The 25,252-nt window shown below is 46.0% G+C and overlaps 1 protein-coding gene across 3 annotated transcripts in view; it reads left to right on the top strand.

The window, feature by feature from the left end:
* Positions 1 to 25,252, top strand: part of RARB (retinoic acid receptor beta) — a 399,229-nt gene that overhangs the window by 359,203 nt on the left and 14,774 nt on the right. For all 3 annotated transcript variants that reach the window (XM_029589452.1, XM_029589450.1, XM_029589449.1), the window contains exon 6: positions 908 to 1,112. In XM_029589452.1, coding sequence (XP_029445312.1) covers positions 908 to 1,112 — 205 coding nt within the window. The remainder of the gene's footprint in view (positions 1 to 907; positions 1,113 to 25,252) is intronic.

Here is a 25,252-nt window from a genome sequence, read left to right as displayed (position 1 = left end):
TAAATAGGAGGTATTACGTTTAACATTTAGGCTTGAAAAATAAGCAGAGAAAAACAAGCCTACACATTGGATACAGCTCTTGGATACAGCTCCCTTTTGATTCTCTTCCCCATTAATTTGAAAAATTACTGCCAAATCAAGATGAAAGTAAAGAATCAAGCACAGACTTAGGCTGAAGCCAAGTATTGAAGGCCTCTGAGTAAGTGTTCTTGTAGTTCTCAAAATAATTATACTTCTTTGTATCCCATCATATTCTTGATTAAATCCAGATTTAAAAAAAAATAAGGTTTGTAGGCTAACTGCATTGTACTGAATAGGAAACAAATCCATCCAAGCTCAAATTGGAAAGAATGGAACTAATGGACTCCCTTGAAACAAAGCCATTCCTTAAGTCCCAATACTTCACTGCAAATCAGAAAATGCTTACCAAACTTTGAGCCAAATGCAGCTAAGCTCATGATATGTGATCTGCTTAGTCCAGCTAGGATATGGGCAGCCCTGTCTTGGGTAAGCACTTGAGAGACAAACCCTGTGGAAATGGCTAATCAAGACATTCTGACCAATTTGACAGAATTTCCTAGTGATATTACCAAGATGCATGACTGAGCAAACTTGACCCAAAGCACAATTAAGCAATTTGAGCCAGCTTGAGACCGTCTGATGGCATACGGGTTTTGAAAACAGATTTGGTTCAAATGAGTTTGCTACAATTGATTCTAAAATCTAGAAAATTTATTTGAACTGAAAAAAATCCAGCCAAGGCAGACTTCAGCCTAGAGAACAGAGACCTCCATCATAGTTGACTAATGCTTCTGGACAAAATAGATTAAAATAATTTCAGTATTCAAAAAAAACCAAACCCAGAGCTCAGGTTTCTAACCATAAAAGTTTTGTTCTCCTTTTACAGATCCTTCGAATTTGCACAAGATATACACCAGAGCAAGACACCATGACCTTTTCAGATGGCCTTACCCTAAACCGAACTCAGATGCATAATGCCGGATTTGGTCCTCTAACTGACCTCGTGTTCACATTTGCCAATCAGCTTCTGCCTTTGGAAATGGATGACACAGAAACAGGCTTGCTCAGTGCCATCTGTTTAATATGTGAAGGTATGTTTTTGTTATATTGCGCCATTCCTGAGAAAGCAGTGTGTGATTTTTCTCCTCCATTTGTTAGTATTAAACCCAAGAAATGTCACAGGACTATTCTTGATAATTTATCGCAGTGCTTTTCTTTTGATATTTGAAGAGAAGTATGTTACAGATGCTGCTGTTATTTCTGCTCATATGATTTCTACTACCTTTATGCAGATTATTTTACATAAAGTTTTCCTATGAGCAATTGGCACAAAACATTTGATTCATGTTTCATTATGCTGGCCAAGCTGCAATCAAGAATGCTTCTACTCTATGAGGGTAGATGGATAGGACCACTACTTATCTTTTCTATTTTATCAATAACTTTTGCTTTTAGCTCATATGCCTCTTTTTCTACCAAATGTGCTATCTTATGTAGTGGAACGAAAAGCAACTATTGAATAAAAAAAGTTGTATTATTTAGCTGCTTCTCCATCAACAAGCAGGCATGAATTAACAATATTGCGTGGGTGACGTCATCTGACCATACCAATAGAAACTCATCTCTCAGAGCTTAGTAAAGACTACTACTGAGCATGTGTGAGAGTTCCCATGCACATACATTGCCTTGTGAGCTCATCAGCCTTTCTTCATCTGAGCTACTGCAAGGATGATTCCCAGTCTCTCTCTTAAAATTTTTTATTTTTGGCCTTAATGCTACTTTTACTGCCTCATTACTTATTCTGTTTTTCGGCTACTACCTTGGCAACCTATTAAATAGAACTTTAGTTCTAAAAAAAAAAAAATTAGGTGAGTATGGAAAACCCTGCATCTCTGGATACTAGATGTTCATTATAATACCCACTTTACTTGCTATCACTGTCTGGGCCCAGATCATGTCTCCTCCAACTGCAACAGCTATGGTCGGATGTCCCCTAAGCACAGCAATACCCCATCTAGAAAAGGAAGGCGTGGGTGGGTAAGAACTTGAAGTTGCGGTGTAAGGCTGAGCAGTAGAGCTCCTTATCCAAGAGCGAAGCATCATTGGACTCTCAGCACAGGAAATTGAGATGGGAATATTCCACCTCTCATTCGCACAAGCATAGGAAATCTCTTCCTCCTCTCCTTCCCCTCCCCCCCCCCCATGGCACCAGTTCCAGGATCCTTCTTGGGTCAGGGTTGAGTGTGGCATGGAATCCTGTGGCACTAAGTGAGGTGCTAAGACGACTGCCCAAACAACGCAATGGGGCCCCTTCAGAGCCACCATCCTTAGAGATAAAGAAAAGATTGGTGCCGTTGGCATAGGGCTCCCTCCTCAACACCAAGGTGGGAAACAGCCTCATCAGTGCAGATCCAATCATCCTTCATGACATGAAACACACCCATGGTACAAAGTAATTTATTTTATCTGAAAACAAAAAACAAATGTTTGCTGCGTTAACATTCAATGTGGTTGCACATAATCAAGGACTCTTCAGTCATTCCAGAAGGATAACCACATGAATGTAAAACGTCTTTTAAGCAGAGATACTGGTCAAAGCACAACTCAGAGAATAATTTAGGCATGTGCTCATTCAGTCCCCCAGAAGTAAACTGGTTGAATCATTACTCAAAGATAGATTTACGTATGTGTTCAGTCTCTCGACACGGGTCCATGTTTCGCAAGGTTGCAGCGGAAGGGACAATTTCAGACTGAAAGAACGTCACAGATATCTTCGTTTCAGAGATACATAAATCGTAAGCTGGTATTATTTACTATAACAGCTGCCCATTGCATTGATTTAAAGAGCTTTAACCAAATTGAAGCAAGGGCTGAGGGAAGCGTGCGATAGTGGCTTGGCAGGCTTACACTTATATGTAAATCCAGTTTACCTCTGGGGGACTGAATGAGCACATGCTTAAATTATTCTCTGAGTTGTGCTTTGACCAGTATCTCTGCTTAAAAGACATTTTACATTCATGTGGTTATCCTTCTGGAATGACTGAAGAGTCCTTGATTATGTGCAACCACATTGAATGTTAACGCAGCAAACATTTGCTTTTTGTTTTCATTTTTGTAGTGTGTTTTGCACACCGATCCACTAGCTTTTGTGGTATTTATTTTACTTGGACATGGGGCCAACTTCAATTTCCAGTCATTCTGAGATTGTTGTGGATTGGTGGGTGTGGGAGGGCACACAAACTTTCTCCCCTTTGTCATACAGTTACACACACTTATTTTTTCTCATAGATATTCATGCTCACACACTCGTACTTCTTTTCTCAGATGCACACAGTCCCTCTCTCCTATGCTGCAAGCGGCCTGGAGCCTTTTCTCTACTTTGGTTGCCAGCGGGGCGGATTCTGCCAGGCAGCCCCATGGCTTCCACTCCATTTTGTATGCTGATGTCCCCAGACCGCCGCCCTCTTGGAGCTGCCACCCTGTGCAAGTGCATGGTCTGCACAGTGGGTTGCACCGGCACTGCTTGTAGAAAAAATACTGGCATTGGACCAGGACCATTTGGTCCCCTGCCACAGTTGATAATGACTGTTAGGTGGGTAGATGCTTCTTAATCAGAACCACAGTTTCTGAACTTTGTCACCAAATAAGTTGTCCTCCGTACAAGTATATCTGCATGATGATCATGCACATCCTCTTGGAGGCTATTAACTTCAACCACGTGAACCTTCATAGCTGTGCTCTCAAAAGCTTCCTAAATGGAATGGAAGAGGTGCTTCCATATTCTTCCACATCTTCCACTGTTTGGCAGAATTCCACCTGTTCTGGGTCTGAAAATTCCATCAAAGGCTTTGGCTTTTGAATGCGATATTATAGAGCTGGTGGGCCACAATCCAGGCATTCAGGATAGATCCCTGGAAGAACTTCCCCCCAAAAATGTTCAGTGCTTTTGACCCTTCCCAGAGACGTATTGGAGTGATCACAAACGTGCTTAGCATGTTTCAACACTGATGCTACCACCACGGGGTTGGATCATCCCAAACTCTGGGGATGCCTGGAGTCTCTATTTTAGATTTAGTTTCTGGGCCCCCAGAGGCAGGTGTAAATCTGCGCGCGCAAGCGGGCTGCTGGCGCGCCATCACCTGACCCGGGGCTGGTCCGGAGGCCTCAACCACGCCCCCGGGCCGGCGTCACGCCCCCGACACGCCTTCTGCCCCGCCCCGAAATTCACGCCGCCCACCCAACACGCCCCCTTTGCAAATCCCCGGGACTTACGCGCGTCCCGGGGCTTGTGCGCACCGCCGAGCCTATGCAAAATAGGCTCGGCGCGCGCAGGAACCTTTTAAGAGGGTTACGCGCATAAGTTATGCACGTAACCCTTTTAAAATCCGGCCCTGAGTGTGGTTGCACCACAGAGGTATTATGATATTATTTATTTTATTCTCCATTCCTTTCCTATTAATTCATAACATTATGTTTGCTTTCTTGATCGCTGCTGTACACTGAGTCGAGGATTTAAATGATGACACTAGATCCTTTTCCTGGGTGGAGACTTTTAATATGGAGTCTGATATTGTTTAACTACAGTTTGGATTATTTTCCCCTATGTGCACTTGTCCACATCAAATTTCACCTGACATTTGAATGCTTAGTCTCCCAGTTTCACAAGGTCTTCCTGCAATTTCCCACAATCTGTTTGTGATTTAACAACTTGGAATAATTTTGTGTTGTCTGAAAATTTGATCACTGCATTTGTTCTCTTTTCCAGACCACATATATTTATATATTAAAAAGCACCAGTTCCAGTATAGATCCCTGAGGCACTCCACTATTTACTTTCTTCCATTGAGAAAATTGACCATTTAGTCCTATTCTCTGTTTCCTATCTTTTAACCAGTTCACAATCCACAATTGGACATTGCCTCCTATCCGATGACTTTTTAATTTTCTCAGGAGTCTTTCATGAGGAACTCTGTCAAACATCATGAGGTAGATCTTTAAAACATACGCGATCGCGTACTTTTGTTGGCGCACCAGGCGCAAACAAAAGTACGCTGGATTTTATAAGATATCCGGGATCGGCGCGCACAAGGCTGCTGATTTTGGGCAGCCTGCGCGCGCCGAGCCACGCAGCCTGCCTCCGTTCCCTCCGTTCCGGAGGGAACTTTCTTTTCGCCTGCCCTCCCCTTCCCCTCCCTTCCCCTGCCTAACCCACCCCCCAGCCCTATCTAAACCCCCCCCTACCTTTATTTCGTGATTTACGCCTGCCCAAAGCAGATGTAAATCAACGCGCGCCAGCGGACTGCTGGCGTGCCATCATCTGACCCGGGGGCTGGTCCGGAGGCCTCGACCACGCCCCCGGGCTGGCGTCATGCCCCAGGACCCGCCCCCAAACGTCGTGCCACGCCCCCGAAACGGCGCGTCATTCTAGACGCGGCCCCGACACGCCCCCGACACGCCCCTTTTCGAAATCCCCGGGACTTATGCGAGTCCTGGGGCTTTGCGCGTGCCGGTGGCCTATGCAAAATAGGCGCGCCGGCGCGGGAGGGCCCTGCGCGTGTAAATCCGGCCAGATTTACGCGCGCAGGGGTTTTAAAATCTGCCCCCTTCTGAAAATCCAGATACATTACAGTATATCAGGGATGACTAATTCCAGTTCTATTTTTCAAGATATTCACAATGAATATGCATGAGATAGATTAGCACAATGGAGACAGTGCATATAAATCTATCTCAAACTTATTTATGTATTTATTTATTTATTTTTAATTTTTTATATACCGATGTTCCTGTATAGCATACATATCGCACCGGTTTACAGGGAACTGAACAATCGCCTCAGGGGCGAGATACAAATAACAGTCGCCTCAGGGGCGGAATACATTAAAACAGTTTATTGTGGATATCCTGAAAACCAGGCCTGTTTATGGCTCTTGTGGATTGGAGTTGGCCACTCCCGTACTGTATACACCAGTTCAGCATTATCCACATGGTTATTAACCCCTTCAAAAAAATGTACTTTTCTTGTGCACAAGTTACTTTCACTAGATTCTCTTTGATGAATTCATTTCATGCTCTGTATCTACAGTCCCACGAGAGCGCTACAATCCTCTCAAAGGGGACTTTTGGATGTTCCTTCTGTGTGCCATGCCCAGACAATAGAATAAGCATTCTCAGTTGCTGCTCCAATTCTTTGTAACTTGCTGCCCCAGGAGATATGACTTGTATCCTATTATAAGACCTTTAAGAGCCTTCTAAAAAACGTTTCTGTTCTGGCAAGCATTCCTGTTGTGCAGGAGGTGGACCCTTGGGCCGAGGTGGGGTTGACGCTACCCATAGGAGGGATCCTAAGGGTCCCCTCCATCGGCAGGCAGAAAGGCCTGATGGACAGATGCTGGTTGGCGCTTCACCAATACCAGCCCTTGTTCCCCGTGGGTTGAGCCTTTGGGTGCTGGGGCTGGCTGGACTTAGATGGCATCCGTCAGTGGTTGTTAATGGGTGGATCAAGGTCAGCCCAGAGGCAGCAATTAGTGGCGGTATCAGTCTGTACTGGATGAGGTGGAGTCCCGGAGATCCGAGCTCCAATAGGAATACAGTCTGACAGAGGGCGCCCGAGCAAGAGCAGGCTGAAGCCTGAATGGACCATGTCCAGGACAAAGGCTGAAGAGGCATCTTTAAGCAAGCTGGGATCAGGGTTGGTGGCAATCTGGAAGCAGTGGCAAGCAAGGCTGAGGTCTAGACAAGGAGAAAGTCAAAGGATGGTCAGACGAAGCAGAAGACCAGGGCTGGAGAGAAGCAACTGCGTAGTCAAGCAATGCAGAGGTCCGAGGCTGGAGAGAGGCAACAAAGTAGTCAGGCGATGCAGAGGTCAAACCAGGTCAGCAATCCAAAGGGGAGACGAAGGAACAGGAACACAGGAAGAAGGAAACTGGAACGAAGACAATCAGGATCGGGAACCAGGAACGGAAGAGATAACGAGTACTCGACTAGCGAGGAGACCTGTTGCAAAGGCAATTTGAGAGAGTGGAGCCCGGGCTTATATACCGGAGCTCCGCCGATGTCATCATCCGGGGCTGTGGCCAGGTTTCCGCCGCGGGTCCTATTTAAAGACTAGCTGTGTGACGCGGAGCATCAGGAGCTGCAGCAGAGCCGGAGGCACCAGAGGCTGCCCGAGGATGGAGCCGGCGGCCCACAGCCACCAGAGATGAGGGACCAGATGCTGGATAACTTTGAAAGAGGTGAGGGGGCCGAGCTGCGGGTCTGCCACGGCTGGCGTGCGTAAGAATTCCTATGATTGAAGTCGCAGGTCCTTGTATGTGGTGGATGATCCTATTGCTTTATAGAAACATAGAAATGATGGCAGAAAAGGACCAAATGGTCCATCCAGTTTGCCCAGTAAGCTTATGGTAGCATCAGCCGCACCATACAGGCCTCCCCCATAATGGTATCATCAATGGGTGGCATCAATGGGTGGCATCGGCGCGCGCAAGGCTGCTGATTTTGGGCAGCCTGCGCGCGCCGAGCCACGCAGCCTGCCTCCGTTCCCTCCGTTCCGGAGGGAACTTTCTTTTCGCCTGCCCTCCCCTTCCCCTCCCTTCCCCTGCCTAACCCACCCCCCAGCCCTATCTAAACCCCCCCCTACCTTTATTTCGTGATTTAAGCCTGCCCAAAGCAGACGTAAATCAACGCGCGCCAGCGGACTGCTGGCGCGCCATCATCTGACCCGGGGGCTGGTCCGGAGGCCTCGACCACGCCCCCGGGCTGGCGTCATGCCCCAGGACCCGCCCCCAAACGTCGTGCCACGCCCCCGAAACGGCGCGTCATTCTAGACGCGGCCCCGACACGCCCCCGACAATCATGACAAGTTACCCCCAAACTTTTTTCCCTAAACCGTTAAAGCCAGAGCCCTTGTTGATTGCTCTCTGAGTCCAATTCCCCGTTATCTCTTGCTGTTGAAGCAGAAAGTAATGTTGGAGTTATACCACAAGTATATGGCTTATTGGTTAAGAGTAGTAACAGCCGCATCAGCAAGTTACTCCCATGCTTGCTTTCCCAGACCGCAAAATTCATGTCCTTGTTTGTTGCTGTCTGAAACTAATTCCCCTTTTCCCCCTGCTGTTAAAGCAGAGTGCAATAATGAATTGTTTCAAAAGTATGAAGGCTTGTTCGTTAAGGGTAGTAACTGCCACACCAGCAAGTTACCCCCATATGCTTTTTTCATTTCCATCCTCTAGCCTTTAGGGATCCACAGTGTTTATCCCATGCCCCTTTGAAATCTTTCACCATATTTGTCTTCACCTCCTCCTCTGGAAGGGCATTCCAGACATCCTGACATTGGTACTGAGTCATCCTCCCTGGAGTTTCATTTCATGACCCCTAGTTCTACTGATTTCTTTCCAATGGAAGTTTATCAAATGTGCATCATTAAAACCTTTCAGGAATCTGAAGGTCTGTATCATATCTCCCCTGCACCTCCTTTCCTCCAGCGTAAACATATTTAGGACATTCAACCTCTTTTCATAAGTCATTTGATGGATTCCCCCCCCCCCCCCCCCCCACACTATTTTTGTCACCGTTCTCTAGACCGCCTCCATCCTGTCTCTGTCCCTTTTGAGATATGGTCTCCAGAACTGAATACAATACTCCAGGTAAGGGCTCACCAAGGACCTGTACAAAGGGATTATCACTAAAGATGAGCTTCGTTTTTTTCTACCAGGTCGTTTTTTGAGTCGGACGCTTCGGGGTAAAGTTTGTTTTTCCTCGGTTAGTTTTTTGGAAAAACGAACAAAAACTAAACGGGGAAAAACGAAACGGGCCCAAAAAACGACGTGGGAAAACGAAGCTCAAAAAAACCCACCCCAAGCATTAAAATTTACTATAATACATTAAATATACCCCCCACCACCACCATCCCGATCCCTCCCCACCATCCTGATCCCTCCCCAAGACTTACTAACATCCCTGGTGGTCCAGCGGGGTCCCGCGAGGGATTTCTCCCTCCGTGCCGTCGGGCTGTCTGGCCTGCCTCGATCAAAATGGCACCGATAGCCTTTGACTTACTATGTCACAGGGGCTACCGGTGCCATTGGTCAGCCCCTGTCACATGGCCATCGGCGCCATCTTGTGATCCTACCATGTGACAGGGGCTGACCAATGGCACCGGTAGCCCCTGTGAAATGCCTTTGACCTACTATGTTACAGGGGCTACCGGTGCCATTGGTCAGCCCCTGTTACATGGCCATCGGTGCCATCTTGTGCTCCTACCATGTGACAGGGGCAGATCAATGGCACTGGTAGCCCCTGTGACATAGTAAGGGCAAAGGCTATCGGCGCCATTTTGATTACTGGCAGCCGACGGTCCGAGTGTAGGAGGTCACTCCCGCACCCCCGCTGGACCACCAGGGACTTTTGGTAAGTCTTGGGGGACCCTCCTGACCCCCACAAGACTTGCCAAAAGTCCAGCGGGGGTCCGGGAGTGACCTCCTACACTCGGACCGTCGGCTGCCAGTAATCAAAATGGCGCTGATAGCCTTTGCCCTTACTATGTCACAGGGGCTACCAGTGCCATTGGTCTGCCCCTGTCACATGGTAGGAGCACAAGATGGCACCGATGGCCATGTGACAGGGGCGCCATTTTGATCGAGGCAAGCCAGACATCCCGAAGGCTTGGAGGGAGAAATCCCTCGTGGGACCTCGCTGGACCACCAGGGATGTTAGTAAGTCTTGGGGAGGGATCGGGATGGTGGGGGGGGGGGTTGTATGACAGTAAATTTTAATGCTTGGGGTGGTTTTTTATTTAAAAAAATAAAATGTGCCCCTCCCCCCATACAAACCCGAAAAACTAATTTTCCTCATAGTTCAGGGAAAATCAGTTTCGGGGTTTGAGGCCTCTGACACACGACGAATTAGGCAATTTTGTTGAAATTGCCTAATTCGTGATAAACAAACCACATCTGTAATTATCACCTTCTTTTTCTTACTGGCTATTCCTTTTTCTATGCAGCCCAGCATTCTTCTGGCTTTAGCTATCGCCTTGTCACATTGCTGTGCCATCTTCAGATCGCTAGACACTATCACTCCAAGGTCCCTCTCTTGTTCCGTGCACACCAGCCCTTCACTCCCATCACATATAGCTCTTTTGGATTACCACACCCCAGATGCATGACTCTGTACTTCTTGGCAGTGAATCCCAGCTGCCATGTCTTCAAGCATCGTTCAAGTTTCCTTAAATCATGTCTCATTCATTGACTATTGCAACTCCCTATATGAAAGGCTTTTTCAATCAACTATACATCCATTACAGCTAATACTAAACGCAGCAGCTTGGTTATTGTCCAATACAAAATTACATAACTACATCTCCCCAGTTCTTTTTAGTCTGCATTGGTTACCCATCAAATGGTGTATAAAATATAAAATCTTAACCATCTTGCATAACCTTATTTATAATAACACAAATGTTTGGCTGTCTGCCAGCCTTCATCTATATACCTCCGTTAGAAACCTATGATAAAAAAATCAATCCCTTCTACAAATTCCCTCTCCTAAATTCACAAGATTAGTAGCAACCCATGAGCGTGCATTTTCCATTGCAGGACCTATCCTTTGGAACTCTATACCTGAAATTCTCAGATTCCTAGGCAAGTCAAAAGAATTCAAGAAAGCACTAAAGCATTATTTGTTTAAATAAGTCTTTGCAGACTTCTTTTCATCTAATGTCTACACTGTTGTATATCTTCTCAATTTCAATATAAGGCTTTTAGGATATTTTATTATTTTATGTTTTTATGTTAATTTAATTGTGAATGTATTGTTGTAACCTGCCCCAAACTTTGGTGGGTGCGGGATATAAATTATTTTAAATAAATAAATACTCCTTTGGGCGGGTCCACTCTGTTGCAGATCTTAGTATCATCTGCAAAAAGACAAACTTTACTTTCTATCCCTTTCACAATGTCACTCACAAAGATATTGAACTGGACCGGTCCCAACACCTATCCTTGCGGCACTCCTCTTAATACCGTTCTCTTCAGAGTAGGTTCCATTTACCATCACATGCTGTCTTCTAGCCGTCAATCAATTTGTAATCCGTGCCACCACTTTAGCACTCACTCCCAAGCTCCTCATTTTATTCATAAGCCTCCTGTGTGGGACCGTATCAAAAGCTTTGCAGAAATCCAAGTAGACCACATCGAGCACTCTTCCATGATCCAATTCTTTAGTCACCCAATCAAAAAAATCAATCAGATTTGTCTGACAGGAACTTCGCCTGGTAAATCCATGCTGCCTCAAGTCCAGCAATCCTCCTGACTGTAGATAATTTACAATCCTTTCCTTCAGCAGCGTCTCCATTAATTTTCCCACCTCCGAGGTGAAGCTAACCGGCCTGTAGTTTCCAGCCTCCTCTCTGGTCCCACTCTTGTGAAGCGGGACCACCACCACCACCACTCTTCTCCAGTCACTCGGCACCACTCCTGTTTCCAGGGACTATTGATCAGGTTGTGCACGGACCTGCCAGCACATCTCTGGGCTCCCTCAGTATCCTGGGATTTGTCCACTTTCAGTTTTCTTAGCTCTTCCCATATATTCTCTTCTGTAAACTGAGTTTCATCTACTCCACCCCCCTCTAATGACTTCTTAACTAGCGACGGCTCTTCTCCAGAGTCTTCTTTAGTGAACACCAAACTGAAGTATTTATTTAATATTTCCACCATTTCTCCACGCATTGATCCTTTTCACCTTTCAATTTCACTATACCACTTTGGACCTTTCTCCTTTCTCTGATGTATCTGAAAAATGTTTTGTCACCTCGCTTTACCTCTTTGGCCGTCCTGTCTTCCGTCTGACTTTTTGCTTTCTTCATCTCCCTCAGTTTCACCAGATATATTCTTCCTTGTGTTCCTCTTTTTGGGATCCTTTATATTTCTTGAACGCTGTTCTTTTCACTTTTATTTTATCAGCCACCTCCTTTGAGAACCAGATAGGTTTCTTATTTCTCTTTTTTTTGTTTACTTTTCTAACATATAGATTAGTTGACTTTGAAATTGCTCCTTTTAGTTTGGCCCACTGTTGTTCCATCTGTCTCTCATTTTCTCCCAGTCTTCTAGTTCTACCTCCAGGTATTTCCCCATTTCAACAAAGTCCATATTTTTGAAGTTCAAAACTCGGATCTTTGTGAGACTTCTCTGTATCCAATTTGCAATATCAAACCATACTGTTTGATGATCCCTGGTGCTGAGGTGGGTACCCACTCGGGCATTAAAGACATTATCCCCGTTAGTGAGCACTAAGTCGAGTTTAACTCCCTCCCTCGTGGGTTCCATTACCATTTGTTTAAACAGAGGTAGGATTTATTATTTACCTTCTGGAAAGGAAAACATCTCTAAGAAATGTTCCTGCAGATTTTTCTATGAAGTTTTTCAGTCATGTACATGGCTGACATTGGTCTGTTATTGTATTGTCTTATTATTGTGCATGTTTGTCATTTATAATGATTTTATTATGAATGTTTTTTCTTGTTTGCCGCTTAGAGCCTTGTTGTAGGTAGCTTATAAATACTGAAAATAAATAAATAAATCCTCAATGCACCAGCCTTGGCACAGCAAGTGTGATACTTATATCTCATCTGTCTGTCAATTCAGTCTCTGGTTCCATCAGGAATGTCTCCGATTCTCATCACACAAGAAGAAAGCTATCCAAACCTGGCTTACAAATTACAGACTTTCTCAAGGCTCATCAAGGGAGAGCCATGGCATTGGCAACTTCAGTGACTCATCTCAGGGCCATATCTATTGAAGTCATTTGTAGAGCTGCTACTGTTCTGAATTCAGAGGGGTTTAGGAAAGGCTTTAGTCGCCTGAAGGTTAATAATTTACTATATCCCTCTTTAATTTTGTTAGAAATATGCATCTTAAGATTCAATTCGCTGTCTATGATAACTCCCAAATCACATGCATGTGGTACTGGATGAATTTCGGATTGTTGATCTTCAGATTTCAGTGGTGATAGGGGATTAAGGGTTGGTTTTCTATCTAGCATTAGAACTTCAGTTTTGGAAATATTTAATATGAGTCTCATGTGAGTTAACAGTTATTTGATGATTGATAAATACATGGCAGATTTTTTATAGATTGCATCAAGAGAGTTGTGTATTAGAATGAGTATCTGTATATCATCGGCATATATGTAGTGTGTGAGACTGAGATCAGCAAGTAGATGACAAAGGGGGAGCATGTAGGTGCTAAATAATGTAGCGGAAAGTGAAGAGCCTTGTGGAATATCGGTTTTAAGATGAATTTTTTCTGAATGGGTGTTGTTGATTTTCACTTTAAATTTATGATTAGAGAGATAGAAGGAGAACCAGTGAAGTGTATTATTTGCAAGTCCAATTTCTCAGGCCGATACAGTAAGGACACGGTAGAAAAAGTGCGGCAGTGCCGGGCGCCCGCTCGTTTGCCGCGCGCACAGTCCGGATCACATACCGCTCAATACAGTATTTAAATGGCATGCAAATGCAAGCCGCGTCCAAAGCGCGTCCAAGAAGCGTCCATGAAGCTCAATCCATTTTACTGTATAGGCGCTATAGAGCGCCTATACAGTATCCTGGGTGCGCTGGAACCTGTCATTTCAAATGACGTTTGAAATGACAGGTACCAGGAAGTGGATGGCTCTCCTACAGACCCCGCTGCGTTGAGCGCCCGGCGCCAGCAAGCCCCAGTAGCCGGCGATCGAAGGCAGGGAGCGCAACAAAGCACCCTCCTTCGGATGGGCAAGAGAGACGAAATTTCACAGTCCCAAACCAAACCAACCCAATCGTCAGGCAAGCCCCAGCAGAGAGAGACGAAATTTCACAGTCCCAAACCAAACCAAACCAACCCAATCCAAGCCCCAGCAGAGAGAGACGAAATTTCACAGTCCCGGGCAAACTTTCCCCCAGCCCCTGCTCACCTGCCCTGGCCGCGGCCACGCAAGCCCCCAGCAGCAGCAGTAAAAGGGTGTCGAGAGAGAGCGGCTTCAGCAGCCCGGGGCGGATCAGGTGCTCTCCATGCGAGGCGGCTTCCAGCAGCCCCACCGGCGAAGGTGAATACATGCACGCCTGTACGTCCAATATGGGCGCTCAAGGCAGCGTAGGTGCATGCGCACACGCTGTGACCTGAGCGCCCGGCTGGACGTCGAAGGTCATGGCATGCGCGTATTCAGCTTCACCGGTGGGGCTGCTGGAAGCCACCTCGCATGGGGAGCGCCCACTGGTGGGGCTGCTGGAAGCCGCCTCGCATGGGGAGCGCCCGATCCGCTGAAGCCACTCTCTCTCGCCGCCCTTCTACTGCTGCTGCTGGGGGCTTGCGTGGCCACGGCCAGGGCAGGTGAGCGGGGGCTGGGGGAAAGTTTGCCCGGGACTGTGAAATTTCGTCTCTCTCTGCTGGGGCTTGGATTGGGTTGGTTTGGTCTGGGACTGTGAAATTTTGTCTCTCTCTGCTAGGGCTTGCCTGATGCTTGGATTGGATTGGTTTGGTTTGGTTTGGGACTGTGAATTTTTGTGTGAAATTTCGTAATTTACTGCCTACCCTGACCCTGGCGATAGTGTGAAACCACACTAACGCCAGGGTCAGGGTAGGCGGTAAATTAGCAGGTAAAAGACGCGGCAAGATAGCAGGTTAAAAAGGAGATAGTCGGGACGCACATTACTGTATGGGAGGGAATAGCTAATCAGATCGTTTACATATATATACATGCCGCGGGCGGAAAGGGATACGCGTCGAGTAAAAGAAGCGGTAAGGATCGGTAAAAACAGATAGTGAATCGCGGGTTAGACTTACGCAGCCAAATTGTGAGTACACAGCGGGTTAGAAACGGGGTAACTGCGGCCGCGCTTTACTGTATCGGCCTGTCTGTTAGGTGGTCAAGAAGGATGGAATGATTTACTGTATCGAAAGCGGCGGAAAGATCTAGTAAGACCAATAGATAGTTTTGCCCGTTGTCAAAACCTCTAAGGATAGTGTCAGTTAATGAAAGAAGAAGGGTTTCAGTGCTGAAGTGTTTTCTGAAACCGAATTGAGAAGGGTATAGTATATTGTTTTTGTCAAGGTGTTCTGTCAGTTGTTTTTGTACAACTTTCTCAAGAAGTTTTGCTAGGAATGAGATTCGAGATTGGATGATAATTGTTGAGAATGTTGGGGTCAAGATTATCTTTTTTTAAGATGGGCTTAATCACTGCAGATTTCAAAATTTCAGGGAAATGGCCTTCACATAGAGATAGGTTAATTATTTCCACAATTGGAGTAATAATTTATTTTTTAATCAATTTCAGCGTGTGAGTTGGTATACTGTCTAATGGGTGGTTTGCTGGATTCATATTACTGATTAGATAATGTATTTCAACCATAGAGGTTAATTTAAAATTAGACCAGGTTGGTATTTCTTTTTTTCCCATATTAATAGATTGAACATCTATCTTGTAATTTTCAGGATTAGGTTAATAATTTTGTCGCTGAAAAATTATGCAATTTCATTACACCTATTTTCTGGTAGTAGGGGCTTGTCATTATTTGTATTTTGGTGAGCTTCTGGACTATGGAGAATAAGGCTCTAGGGTTGTGGTTGAATTTATGAATTTTCTTTGCATAAAAGTCCTTGTTTGTGTTTTTAATAAGTCTTTTAAAGTAAGTTAAGTAGGATCGATATGCAATAACAGAAGGAGTAGTTTTATGTTTTCTCCATAATTTTTCCCTTTTTCTAAGTTCTTGTTTGGCAATTCTAACTTTGGAATTGTACCATGGATTGGAAAGATGAGGTTCTTTTAATGTTTTTGTACGTATGGGATTTAAGTTATCTGCAACTGATTTGGTCACACTGAACCAAGAATTGGTTGTGTGTTCAGTATTTGAAAAATCTCTGTTTTGAATCTCAGATTGAAACCTGACTTGAAGTTCTTCCTGGTTAAATGGTGGACGATAAGAGAAGGTTATGGGATTGGTGTCTATTGAAGCCATGCTCGCTTTGAGTGTAATATTGGCTTGAATCAAAAAGTGGTCGGACCATGGGACTGGAGTTTGGGTCATAGGTGATGCAATTGTGATATTGGAGTTAGTAAAGATAAGATCCAATGTGTGCCCTGCTTTATGAGTTGGACCCATAATGAGCTGTTTTAAACCAAGGGCAGAAAAAGCATCAGTCACATTCTGACAGGTTGGAGTGGGCGGTAAAACATCCATATGAATATTAAAATCTCCTAATACCAATAGAGGGCTTATTCAGTTTTACATTAGTAGTGAGATATTCAATAATGGGAGAGCAGTTATTGTCTAACAGCCCTGTAGGACAATAAAGCAGGCAAGTTTGTAAATTAACAGATTCAAATAGTGCAATTTCATATGGAGGAGAAATATGATTTGATATTAATTTTAAGTGCAAATCTTTTTTTACTTGAGGAGTAGCCTAGTGGTTAGAGTAGCAGGCTACAAACAAGGGAAACCAGAGTTCAAATCTTGCTGTTGCTCCTTGTGACCTTAGTCATGTCATTTTACCTTCTGTTGCTTCAGGTACAAAATTAGATTGTAAAACCTATGAGCATGGGGAAATACCTATAATATCCAAATATAACCCACTTTGAATTGCCAAAAAGCAGAATGTAAAAGTCTAAACAAATATGGGCACATTTGTTATGTTCAAGAGCACTCCTGGGTGACCGGGCTTGCAAGAGGCCTGTCCTCTCACTCTCAGTGACTGCGAGTTTGATCCCGGGTTGGAGGAATAAGGAGGGAGGCGGAACATAGATACTAGTCAAGTTTTACTCAACGCACAATTAAACTCTGGAATTTGTTGCCAGAGGATGTGGTTAGTGCAGTTAGTATAGCTGTGTTTAAAAAAGGATTGGATAAGTTCTTGGAGGAGAAGTCCATTACCTGCTATTAAGTTCACTTAGGGGTAGATTTTATAATTTTGCGCGAACGCATACTTTTGTTCGCGCACCAGGCGTGAACAAAAGTACACTGGATTTTATAAGATACACGCGAAGCCGCGCGTATCTTATAAAATCCGGGGTCGGCGCGTGCAAGGGGGTGCACATTTGTGCAACCTGCGCGCGCCGAGCCCAGCGCGCGCTGCCTGTTCCCTCCGAGGCCGCTCCGATTTCGGAGCGGCCTCGGAGGGAACTTTCCTTCGCCCTCCCCCCACCTTCCCCTCCCTTCCCCTACCTAACCCACCCCCCCGGCCCTATCTAAACCCCCCCCTTACCTTTGTTGCACGATTTACGCCTGCTAAAAGCAGATGTAAATCTGCGCGCACCAGCGGGCTGCTGGCACGCCATCACCCAACCCGGGGGCTGGTTCGAAGGCCTCGACCACGCCCCCAGGCCGGCGCCACGCCCCCGGGCCCGCCCCCGCAACGCCGCATCACGCCCCCGAAACACCGCGTCATTTAGGACACACCCAACACGCCCCCGACACGCCCCTTTTACAAAGCCCCGGGATTTACGCACATCCCGGGGCTCTGCGCGCGCTGGCGGCCTATGCAAAATAGGCCGCCAGCGAGCGCAGGGCATTTAAAATCCGGCCCACAGAGAATAGCCACTGCCATTAGCAATGGTAACATGGAATAGACTTAGTTTTTGGGTACTTGCCAGGTTCTTATGGCCTGGATTGGCCACTGTTGGAAACAGGATGCTGGGCTTGATGGAAACTTGGTCTGACCCAGTATGGCATTTTTTTATGTTCTTATGTTCTTAAGCATTAAACGTCCTCCCGTTATTTTTGGTCTAGGTATTGAGAAAGTTATGTATCTTGGGTTTTCAATTTGGTTGATTAAAACTGTATCAGAGTTCTTCATCCAGGTTTCCGTTATGGCGATGAAGTCAGGATTAGAATCCTCAAGGAGATTACTTATTATTGGGAGTTTTTTTTGCCAAGATTGAGCATTAAACAATAAGAAAGTAAAAAATAAACAGTTATTGTATAAATTAGTATTATTATGAGGGATGTTGACGAGTGTGCGCTCACGGTCTTGTCTTACTTTATATTTTGGAAGTTTTGTAGTCCTGTGAATGCCGTTTCCGAGGCACACTGGGATCAGTCTGACAACCATCTTCAGAGTCCTTAATGAAAAAGGGAATAAATAAAAACTGGAATTAGAGCACTGGGATCACACGAAGGGGCATGCCTGTCGCTCACGCTTATGACTCCCTTGTACCCTTGATGACGTCAGGCTAGAGGCGTAGTCAGCCACCGAGGGGGGGGGAGCGGCGCAGCAGATTGGTCCAGGGCCGGGCTGGCTGATTGCAAACAGCAAGTAGAGCCTCTTTGAAATCCGAGGCAAGCAGCAGATGGACAGGCAGGCAAAGTTGAAGGACCAACGGCATCAAACCAGGTGCCAACGGGCACAACAACACTGGTGCTGTTGGTAACAGAGGGAATCAGCCTGAACCTGAACAATAGGCCTCAGGCAGGAAGAGTTGGGTTTCACAGCTGAAAGAGATTCTGGAGGACAGACTGGCCAAAATTGCTGCCATGTTGGCCATCCCTGTCCAGTCAATAGTACGAGGCAAAAGTGTGGAGGGAACTCCATGTTGCAGCCTTGCAGATTTCATCCATGGAGACCGCTCGCAAGTGGACCACTGAAGCTGCCATGGCTCTATCAGAATGAGCCCTGACATGGCCACCAAACTGCAGTCCAGCCTGTGCATAGGAGGAAGAAATATTATTTGGTAGTCAGTGAATAGAGTCTGTTTGACAATGGCAACTCCCAAAAGTGTTGTGTCAAAAGAGACGAAGAGTTGCATTGACTGTCTGTGGCCTGCTGTCCACTCCAGGTAGAAGGCTAAGGCTCTCTTGCAATCCAGACTGTGCAGAGCCCATTCGCCCTGGTGTGAATGTGGCTTGGGAAAAAGGGTGGGCAGGATGATGGATTGATTCAGATGGAATTCCGTGACCACCTTTGGCAGGAACTTAGGGTGCATACACAGAACCACCCTATCATGAAAAAACTTTGCATAAGGTGGGTATGACACCAAAGCTTGAAGTTCACTGACTCTGAGCGCCAAGGTGACTGCTACCAAGAAGATGACCTTCCAGGACAGATAATTCAGGTCACAGGAGCACAGAGACTCAAACAGAGCCTTCATAAGTTGGGCTAAGACTATGTTGATATCCCAGGAGACATCGGGGGTCCTTAGGGGAGGCTTCAGCTGAAGCAGGCCTCACATAAAGTACCCCATGATAGGCTGCATTGAGATGTTTGAACCATCCACCCCTCAGTGGTAGGCCCCAATAGCACTGAGATGCACTCTGACAGAGTTGATCTTCAGGCCAGCCTCTGAGAGGTGCAGAAGGTAGTCAAGAATTTTCAAGTTAGAGCAGGAGAACGGATCCAAGTCGTGGCGCTCAAACCAACTGGAGAACCTTTTCCACTTCAGACCGTAAGATTTCCTAGTGGAAGGCTTCCTTGATGCCACCAGAACCCGAGACACATCATCTGATAGGTCTAGGGGCTGCAAATTCACCCTCTTAACATTCAAGCCGTTAGGGACAAGGCCTGGAGGTTGGGATGGTGCAGTCTGCCCTGATCCTGCGTGATGAGTTCTGGGAGGTCCCCAGACTGATTGGTTTCCGCAGGGAAAGATCCTGCAAGAGCGGGAACCAAATCTGCCTTGGCCAATACGGGGCAATGAGAATCATGGTTCCCCAGTCCTCTCGAAGCTTCAGGAGAGTCTTCAACACTAGTGGAAGCGGAGGATATGCATACAGGAGGCCCTTGCCCCATTGGCGGGCAAAGGCATCCGATGCCGGTTCGCTGTTCCCCCTGAAGAGGGAGAAAAGCTTATTTACCTTCCTGTTGTAGGGGGAAGCAAAAAGAGCTATGTCCGGGGTTTATCAGAGACAGAAGATCGAATCTGCGACCTCTGCCACCACATTTTCCGGCCCTAATAAATACATGGTACGGAGCAGGATACCATGGGACAGACTCCACGACCAGATCTGGACCACTTCTTGGCAATGGAGGAACGACCTCGTGCCTCATGCTTGTTCAGGTACCACATCGCCACCTGATTGTTGGTCTGAACCAGGACCACTTTGATTGCCAGGCAATCCTGAAACGCTCAAAGGGCCGGATTTTAAGAGGTACGCGTAGGCGTACATTTGTGCGCGCAACCCGGCGCACACAAATGTACGCCCGATGTTATAACATGTGCACACAGCCGCATGTATGTTATAAAATCCAGGGTTGGCGCACGCAAGGGGGTACACAATTGTGCAACTTGCGTGCGCCGAGCCCCGCAGCCCTCCTCCGTTCCCTCCGAGGCCGCTCTGAAATCGGATTGGCCTCGGAGGAAACGTTCCTTCTGCCCCCCCCACCTTCCCCTCCCTTCCCCTCCCTAACCTGCCCCCCAGCCATACCTAAACCCCCCCTTACCTTTATCTTTTAAGTTGCACCTGCCTCTGGGCAGGTGTAGGTTGCGTGCGCCAGCCGACGGCCAGCCTGCGATCCCAGGCACAGTGGCAAATGGCCGCTGTGCCCGGAAGCTCTGCATCCGGACTGCCCTGCCCCGTTTTTCAAGCCCCGGGACATACGCGCGTCCCGGGGCTTGCACGCGTCGTCGGGCCTATGCAAAATAGGCTCGGTGCGTGCAGGAGCGGGTTTTTGCAGTTACGCACGTAACCCTTTTAAAATCCGCCTCTATGTGCATACCGGATCGTTCAGAGTTCCAGGAAGTTTATCTGGCACTGCTCTTTCTGTATCAACCCTGTATCTACATGGGCACCCCAGCTCAGGTCGGAAGCATCCGTGGTGAGGATGATTTGAGCAGGGGAAAGCTGAAAAAGGACCCCAACCACCAAGTTGGATCGGGTCCCTCACCAGGACAAGGACTCCTGGAGAGGTGGAGTTATCCTGATGTGCACCCGCAGATCCTGGGTGGCCTGACACCATTGGGACCGTAGAGTCCACTGCACCCTGCACCTATGCAGACAAGCGAATGGAGTGACATAGACGGTTGCAGCCATGTGCCCCAACTGCTGCAGCATGTGGTGTGCAGAGACCTGGCGTCCCGCCAGGGCCATTATTGCAAGTGCCTGAGGCTGGGGCAAGAACACCTGAGCTGTGTCAAACCTGGCACCAATAATGTCCGGCTGCGGGGACAGAACCAGCTGAGACTTTGGGTAATTGATCAGAAAACCCAGGGGCTCTAACACTATGATGGTGGATCGTAGAGACAGCAGCGCACCTTGTCTGGTGGTACTCTTGATGATCCAGTTGTTCAGGTAGGGAAAGACCTGCACCCGTAGTCTCAGGTGAGCCCCATCACCGCCAGGCACTTTGTGCAGACTTGCACAAAGTGCCTGGGGTGCAGACGCCAGGCCAAAAGGCCACACTCAATACTGAAAGTTGTCCTCGCCTACCACAAATCAGAGGTATTTCTGATGGATGTGGGAAATTTCCATATGGGTGTAGGTGTCTTTTAGATCAAGGGAGCAAAGCCAGCCTCCCCCTTCGCAGGAAAAGAATTAGGGCACCCAGTGAGACTATGTTGAACTTTTCCTGTTCCAGGAATTTGTTCAAGGCCCTCAAGTCTAGAATATGATGGAGGCCTTCTGTTTTCTTTGGAGTCAGGAAATACTCGGAGTAGAAGCCTCTGCTCCACTGCTTTGACAGAACGGCCCTAGTGCCCAACTCAACTTGGGAACCCGAGATTGAAGAAGCTAATATGGGACAGGTAGCCCCGGTCCCTCCTTACCCCCAAGGCGTCAATGCCTCTGATGCCAAGGTCAAGGGCTCAGACTTCCTGGGACTGAACAATTTCTCCATTTTGTTGAGGCACACCCAGTGCCCTTTGGGGGTCATCTGGGCACAGAATGCACACTCCCAGACGTTGTATGAAGGCCCCAGGTACAAAATACAGACCTCGTGAGGGTGTGTAATGGACAGAGTCCGGGGGGCTCTGGGGGCATTGGCGAAAGCCTGTTGACACCATTGGAAAAAACAATCATGAGCGGTTGATGGCCATGGCCACCGGGAGACAGCACTATCGGAAATCAACCACTAGGAACGTATATACTTACTGCGACGCCTGCTAACTAGGGCCGGGAGATCAAGGGACCCAGCACAAGAACCAAGAAAAATTTTTACTCGATTGAAGCAGTTTTCCAGCAAAAAAACATGCAAGCTCCACATCCACGAGACAAACGCTTCGCGAAAAAGAAGAAACTGAAGAGGGACCCCGTCTGGATGCGTGGATAATGGCATGACTAGCTTGCCTAGTCAAAGTTCTAGAAATTTTGACAAAACTTTTCCGTGCCAGGCTCCATCTGCTGATTTTCACCCAAATGTGAGGACTACCATCCTGCTTGTCCTAGAAGAAAAGTCTTTATTGATCTCTGAGAGCTGAGTCCTTATTGATGTTATGAAATGATGTCACCCACATGGTATGGCTAATTATCCTGCAGTCTGTGGAGAACCCTGCTTACAGGTAAGCAAATGTGCTTTTCTTCATAAATGTATTTATAGGACATTGTACAGTATGGGGATTATTTTTTAGACAATTTGAGTGAAAACTAGAATAGCTTACTTTTGATTCATGATAACTTGGTTTGACTGAACTACTTGTAGGATCACTTTTATAATGTATGGAAAGTGACACAATCTCATAAGTATATATTTCCTGTAGCCAGTCTAAAGAAAGCAAAGTTTTACTTATAACAGGTGATCTCTGAAGACAGCAACTCACCAGTCACACAGTTGAGTCACTGAAGATAGATGATAAAAAAAGTTTGGAAATGTAGGAATTTATGCAAGTCTGAAATTAACTACAATTATAAGTGAAAAATCACTGAAATTATAATGCAGAGATGAAATCCCGGCTAAATTATGTTGACACACCAAAACCTTTCAGCAAAGTGCAAAAACTGCAACTTACTTAGATGGCAGCAAGATGCCTCCGTTTACTGTGACATATTCATCTTAGTCTTTGAGAACGTTCTAAGCTCATGATTCGTTATTCATTTATGTTTCATAAATATAGTTATTGTTAATTTACATTATAAGATACTTGCCATTTTGAAGCAGATGGATATTTCACACAAAAGCAAGGAATAAGTTGTTATCGTGGTTTGTGGGCAGCTTGGTGAAAGCTATGCAGCTGAACAGCTAATTAGGCTATGCAGTTGCCATTGTGGCAGACCAGACAAGATAAGACTCCATGAAGGAGATATGGGAATGGAAGAAAAAAAATCTCTGCTTGTGAAAAGAGCAGTTAAGGATACTTGTATTACATGGAGCAGTTCGGGAGCAAATTATCTGTCAGTGTACTTATCTCTGCAAGAATGCTGGATCTCAGCTACACAAGTGTACTACAAATAAATATATTCTAAAACAGCAGAGTAATATTGGTATTGCTAGCATGCCGGAAATGGTTTGGGACATGATACTGATCACAGTGGATTGAGGTGCTGTTACATATGTATACACACACACAACAGAGAGATAAGCAGAGGAGGTGTTGCTATTTAGCTGCCAAGAAGTGTTCCAGAATAGAACCAAAGGTGATGCTCTGGATAGGAAGAGTTCTGCACAGGAAAAGAAGACAGCCCAACAAGGAGCAGTACAGAACTGTTACTAAACACGACTGCGTGTGGTACTGAAAATAACAAAATGTCATGGCAGGGTGAGCTCATTTCTAGGAATACCCAATTTAAGCATGTGGACCCTTGAGCATATCAGAGCTCAATCATCTGTGTGTCAACTGGAGGCTCAACACTCTAAGAGGAAAAATGAAGATCTGGCTCACCTCTCGGGCTTATTCTTGGATCAAGGCACCAAAAAAGCTGAGGCTGTCTTTCGTGAGGCCTGGGAAGCAGAGTGACTGTGGTTGGCTTCCCAGATCATGTATCGAGCGTTCAAGGTCAACTTCTTGAAGCTGAGCTTAAGTGGCAGTTGCAACCTTAAAACACCTTGCTAGGCAGACTGTATGGGCTATTTTGTTCATTATTTGTCATCATTTACTATGCTACTGTATAATTGTAGAAGTATGTTAAACATCTTGAAATACATTACTTGATAAATTAGTTCTCCATAAACTGTTTATTCATCTTAAGATTTAACATTTTCTACATAATTAGTATATTTGCACTGTCCAACAGCCCAAAATATTTCTCAAATTCACTTTATTCTGTAAAACAACCACAGATCAACACAGCTAACTAACCCCCCCCCCCCCCCCCATAATGCTCTACCACCATATTAAATTTTAACTTCTACAGGAGAAAACTGATTTTTAGTTGACAAAACAAAATACTGAGAAACATCAGTACTCATGCTTTTCTGCAGCTCTCAGGTGGAGCATCTCTTGCAAGGTCACTGATAGAGCAATGCATGCTCATGGGTTGCCCCAGAGATCCCAAGGCAGGACAAAATAAACTAACAAAGAGCTGCTTACTTTTGGTAGTTTCCGGGTTTATTAAAAATAAAAACCTTTTATACACCAAAAGAAAGAATACATCCTCTGCAGCAGTTTGATAGCAGTTCCTTAATCCACGCCCTTCCCTCCTTTCTCTCACAAACAAAAACAAACATACTTTTTTTTTTACTTTGGCTATGTTGCACTGACTCTCAAAACCTAGTGTTCTCCGAGGACACGCAGGATGGCAGTCCTCATACATGAGTGACATCATCAGCTGGAGCCTGGCAAGGAACTTTGAAATCAAAGCTTTTAGAAACTTTGAGCACACCCCACTAGGCATATGCAGCCCTAGCCACCCATGCAGTTGTGTTTTTATTTGTTAACCTTTATTTCTGTGCAGCTATGAGCAAGAAAGATGAACTGTGACCTGTAGGCTCTATAGAAAAGATGAGATTGAGGGACCCTGCATGGAGATGCTCCATCTGAGAGTTGCAGAAAAGCAAGAGTACTGATGTTTCTCAGTACTTTGTTTTGTCAACTAAAAATCCATTTTCTCTTGTAGAAGTTAAAATTGAATACGGTGGTGTCCAAAATAAAGGTATCACCTTATATAGAAATGTCTTGTTAACCTTTATTTCTGTGTATTCACCTGTGGTGCCCAGGAAGATGTTGCCTCTCCTTCTGCCTCCCAATCTGTGCTGGCATTTCCAGTTTTGAGGAGTTGGACAGCAAACTCTAGGATGCCCTGTTATGCAGGAGCAGAGCATTGGTGTATGGACATTAACATTGGTGCTGATGCAAACTGACATCCAGTCCTTTCTAGTGCCACCTCACCAATGGGACTTGACA

This window comes from Rhinatrema bivittatum, chromosome 2 (genome assembly GCF_901001135.1).
Source record: "Rhinatrema bivittatum chromosome 2, aRhiBiv1.1, whole genome shotgun sequence".
Lineage (NCBI taxonomy): Eukaryota > Metazoa > Chordata > Amphibia > Gymnophiona > Rhinatrematidae > Rhinatrema > Rhinatrema bivittatum.
The sequence above is the reverse complement of the archived record's forward strand: the minus strand, read 5'-3'. Positions and strand labels throughout refer to the sequence as shown.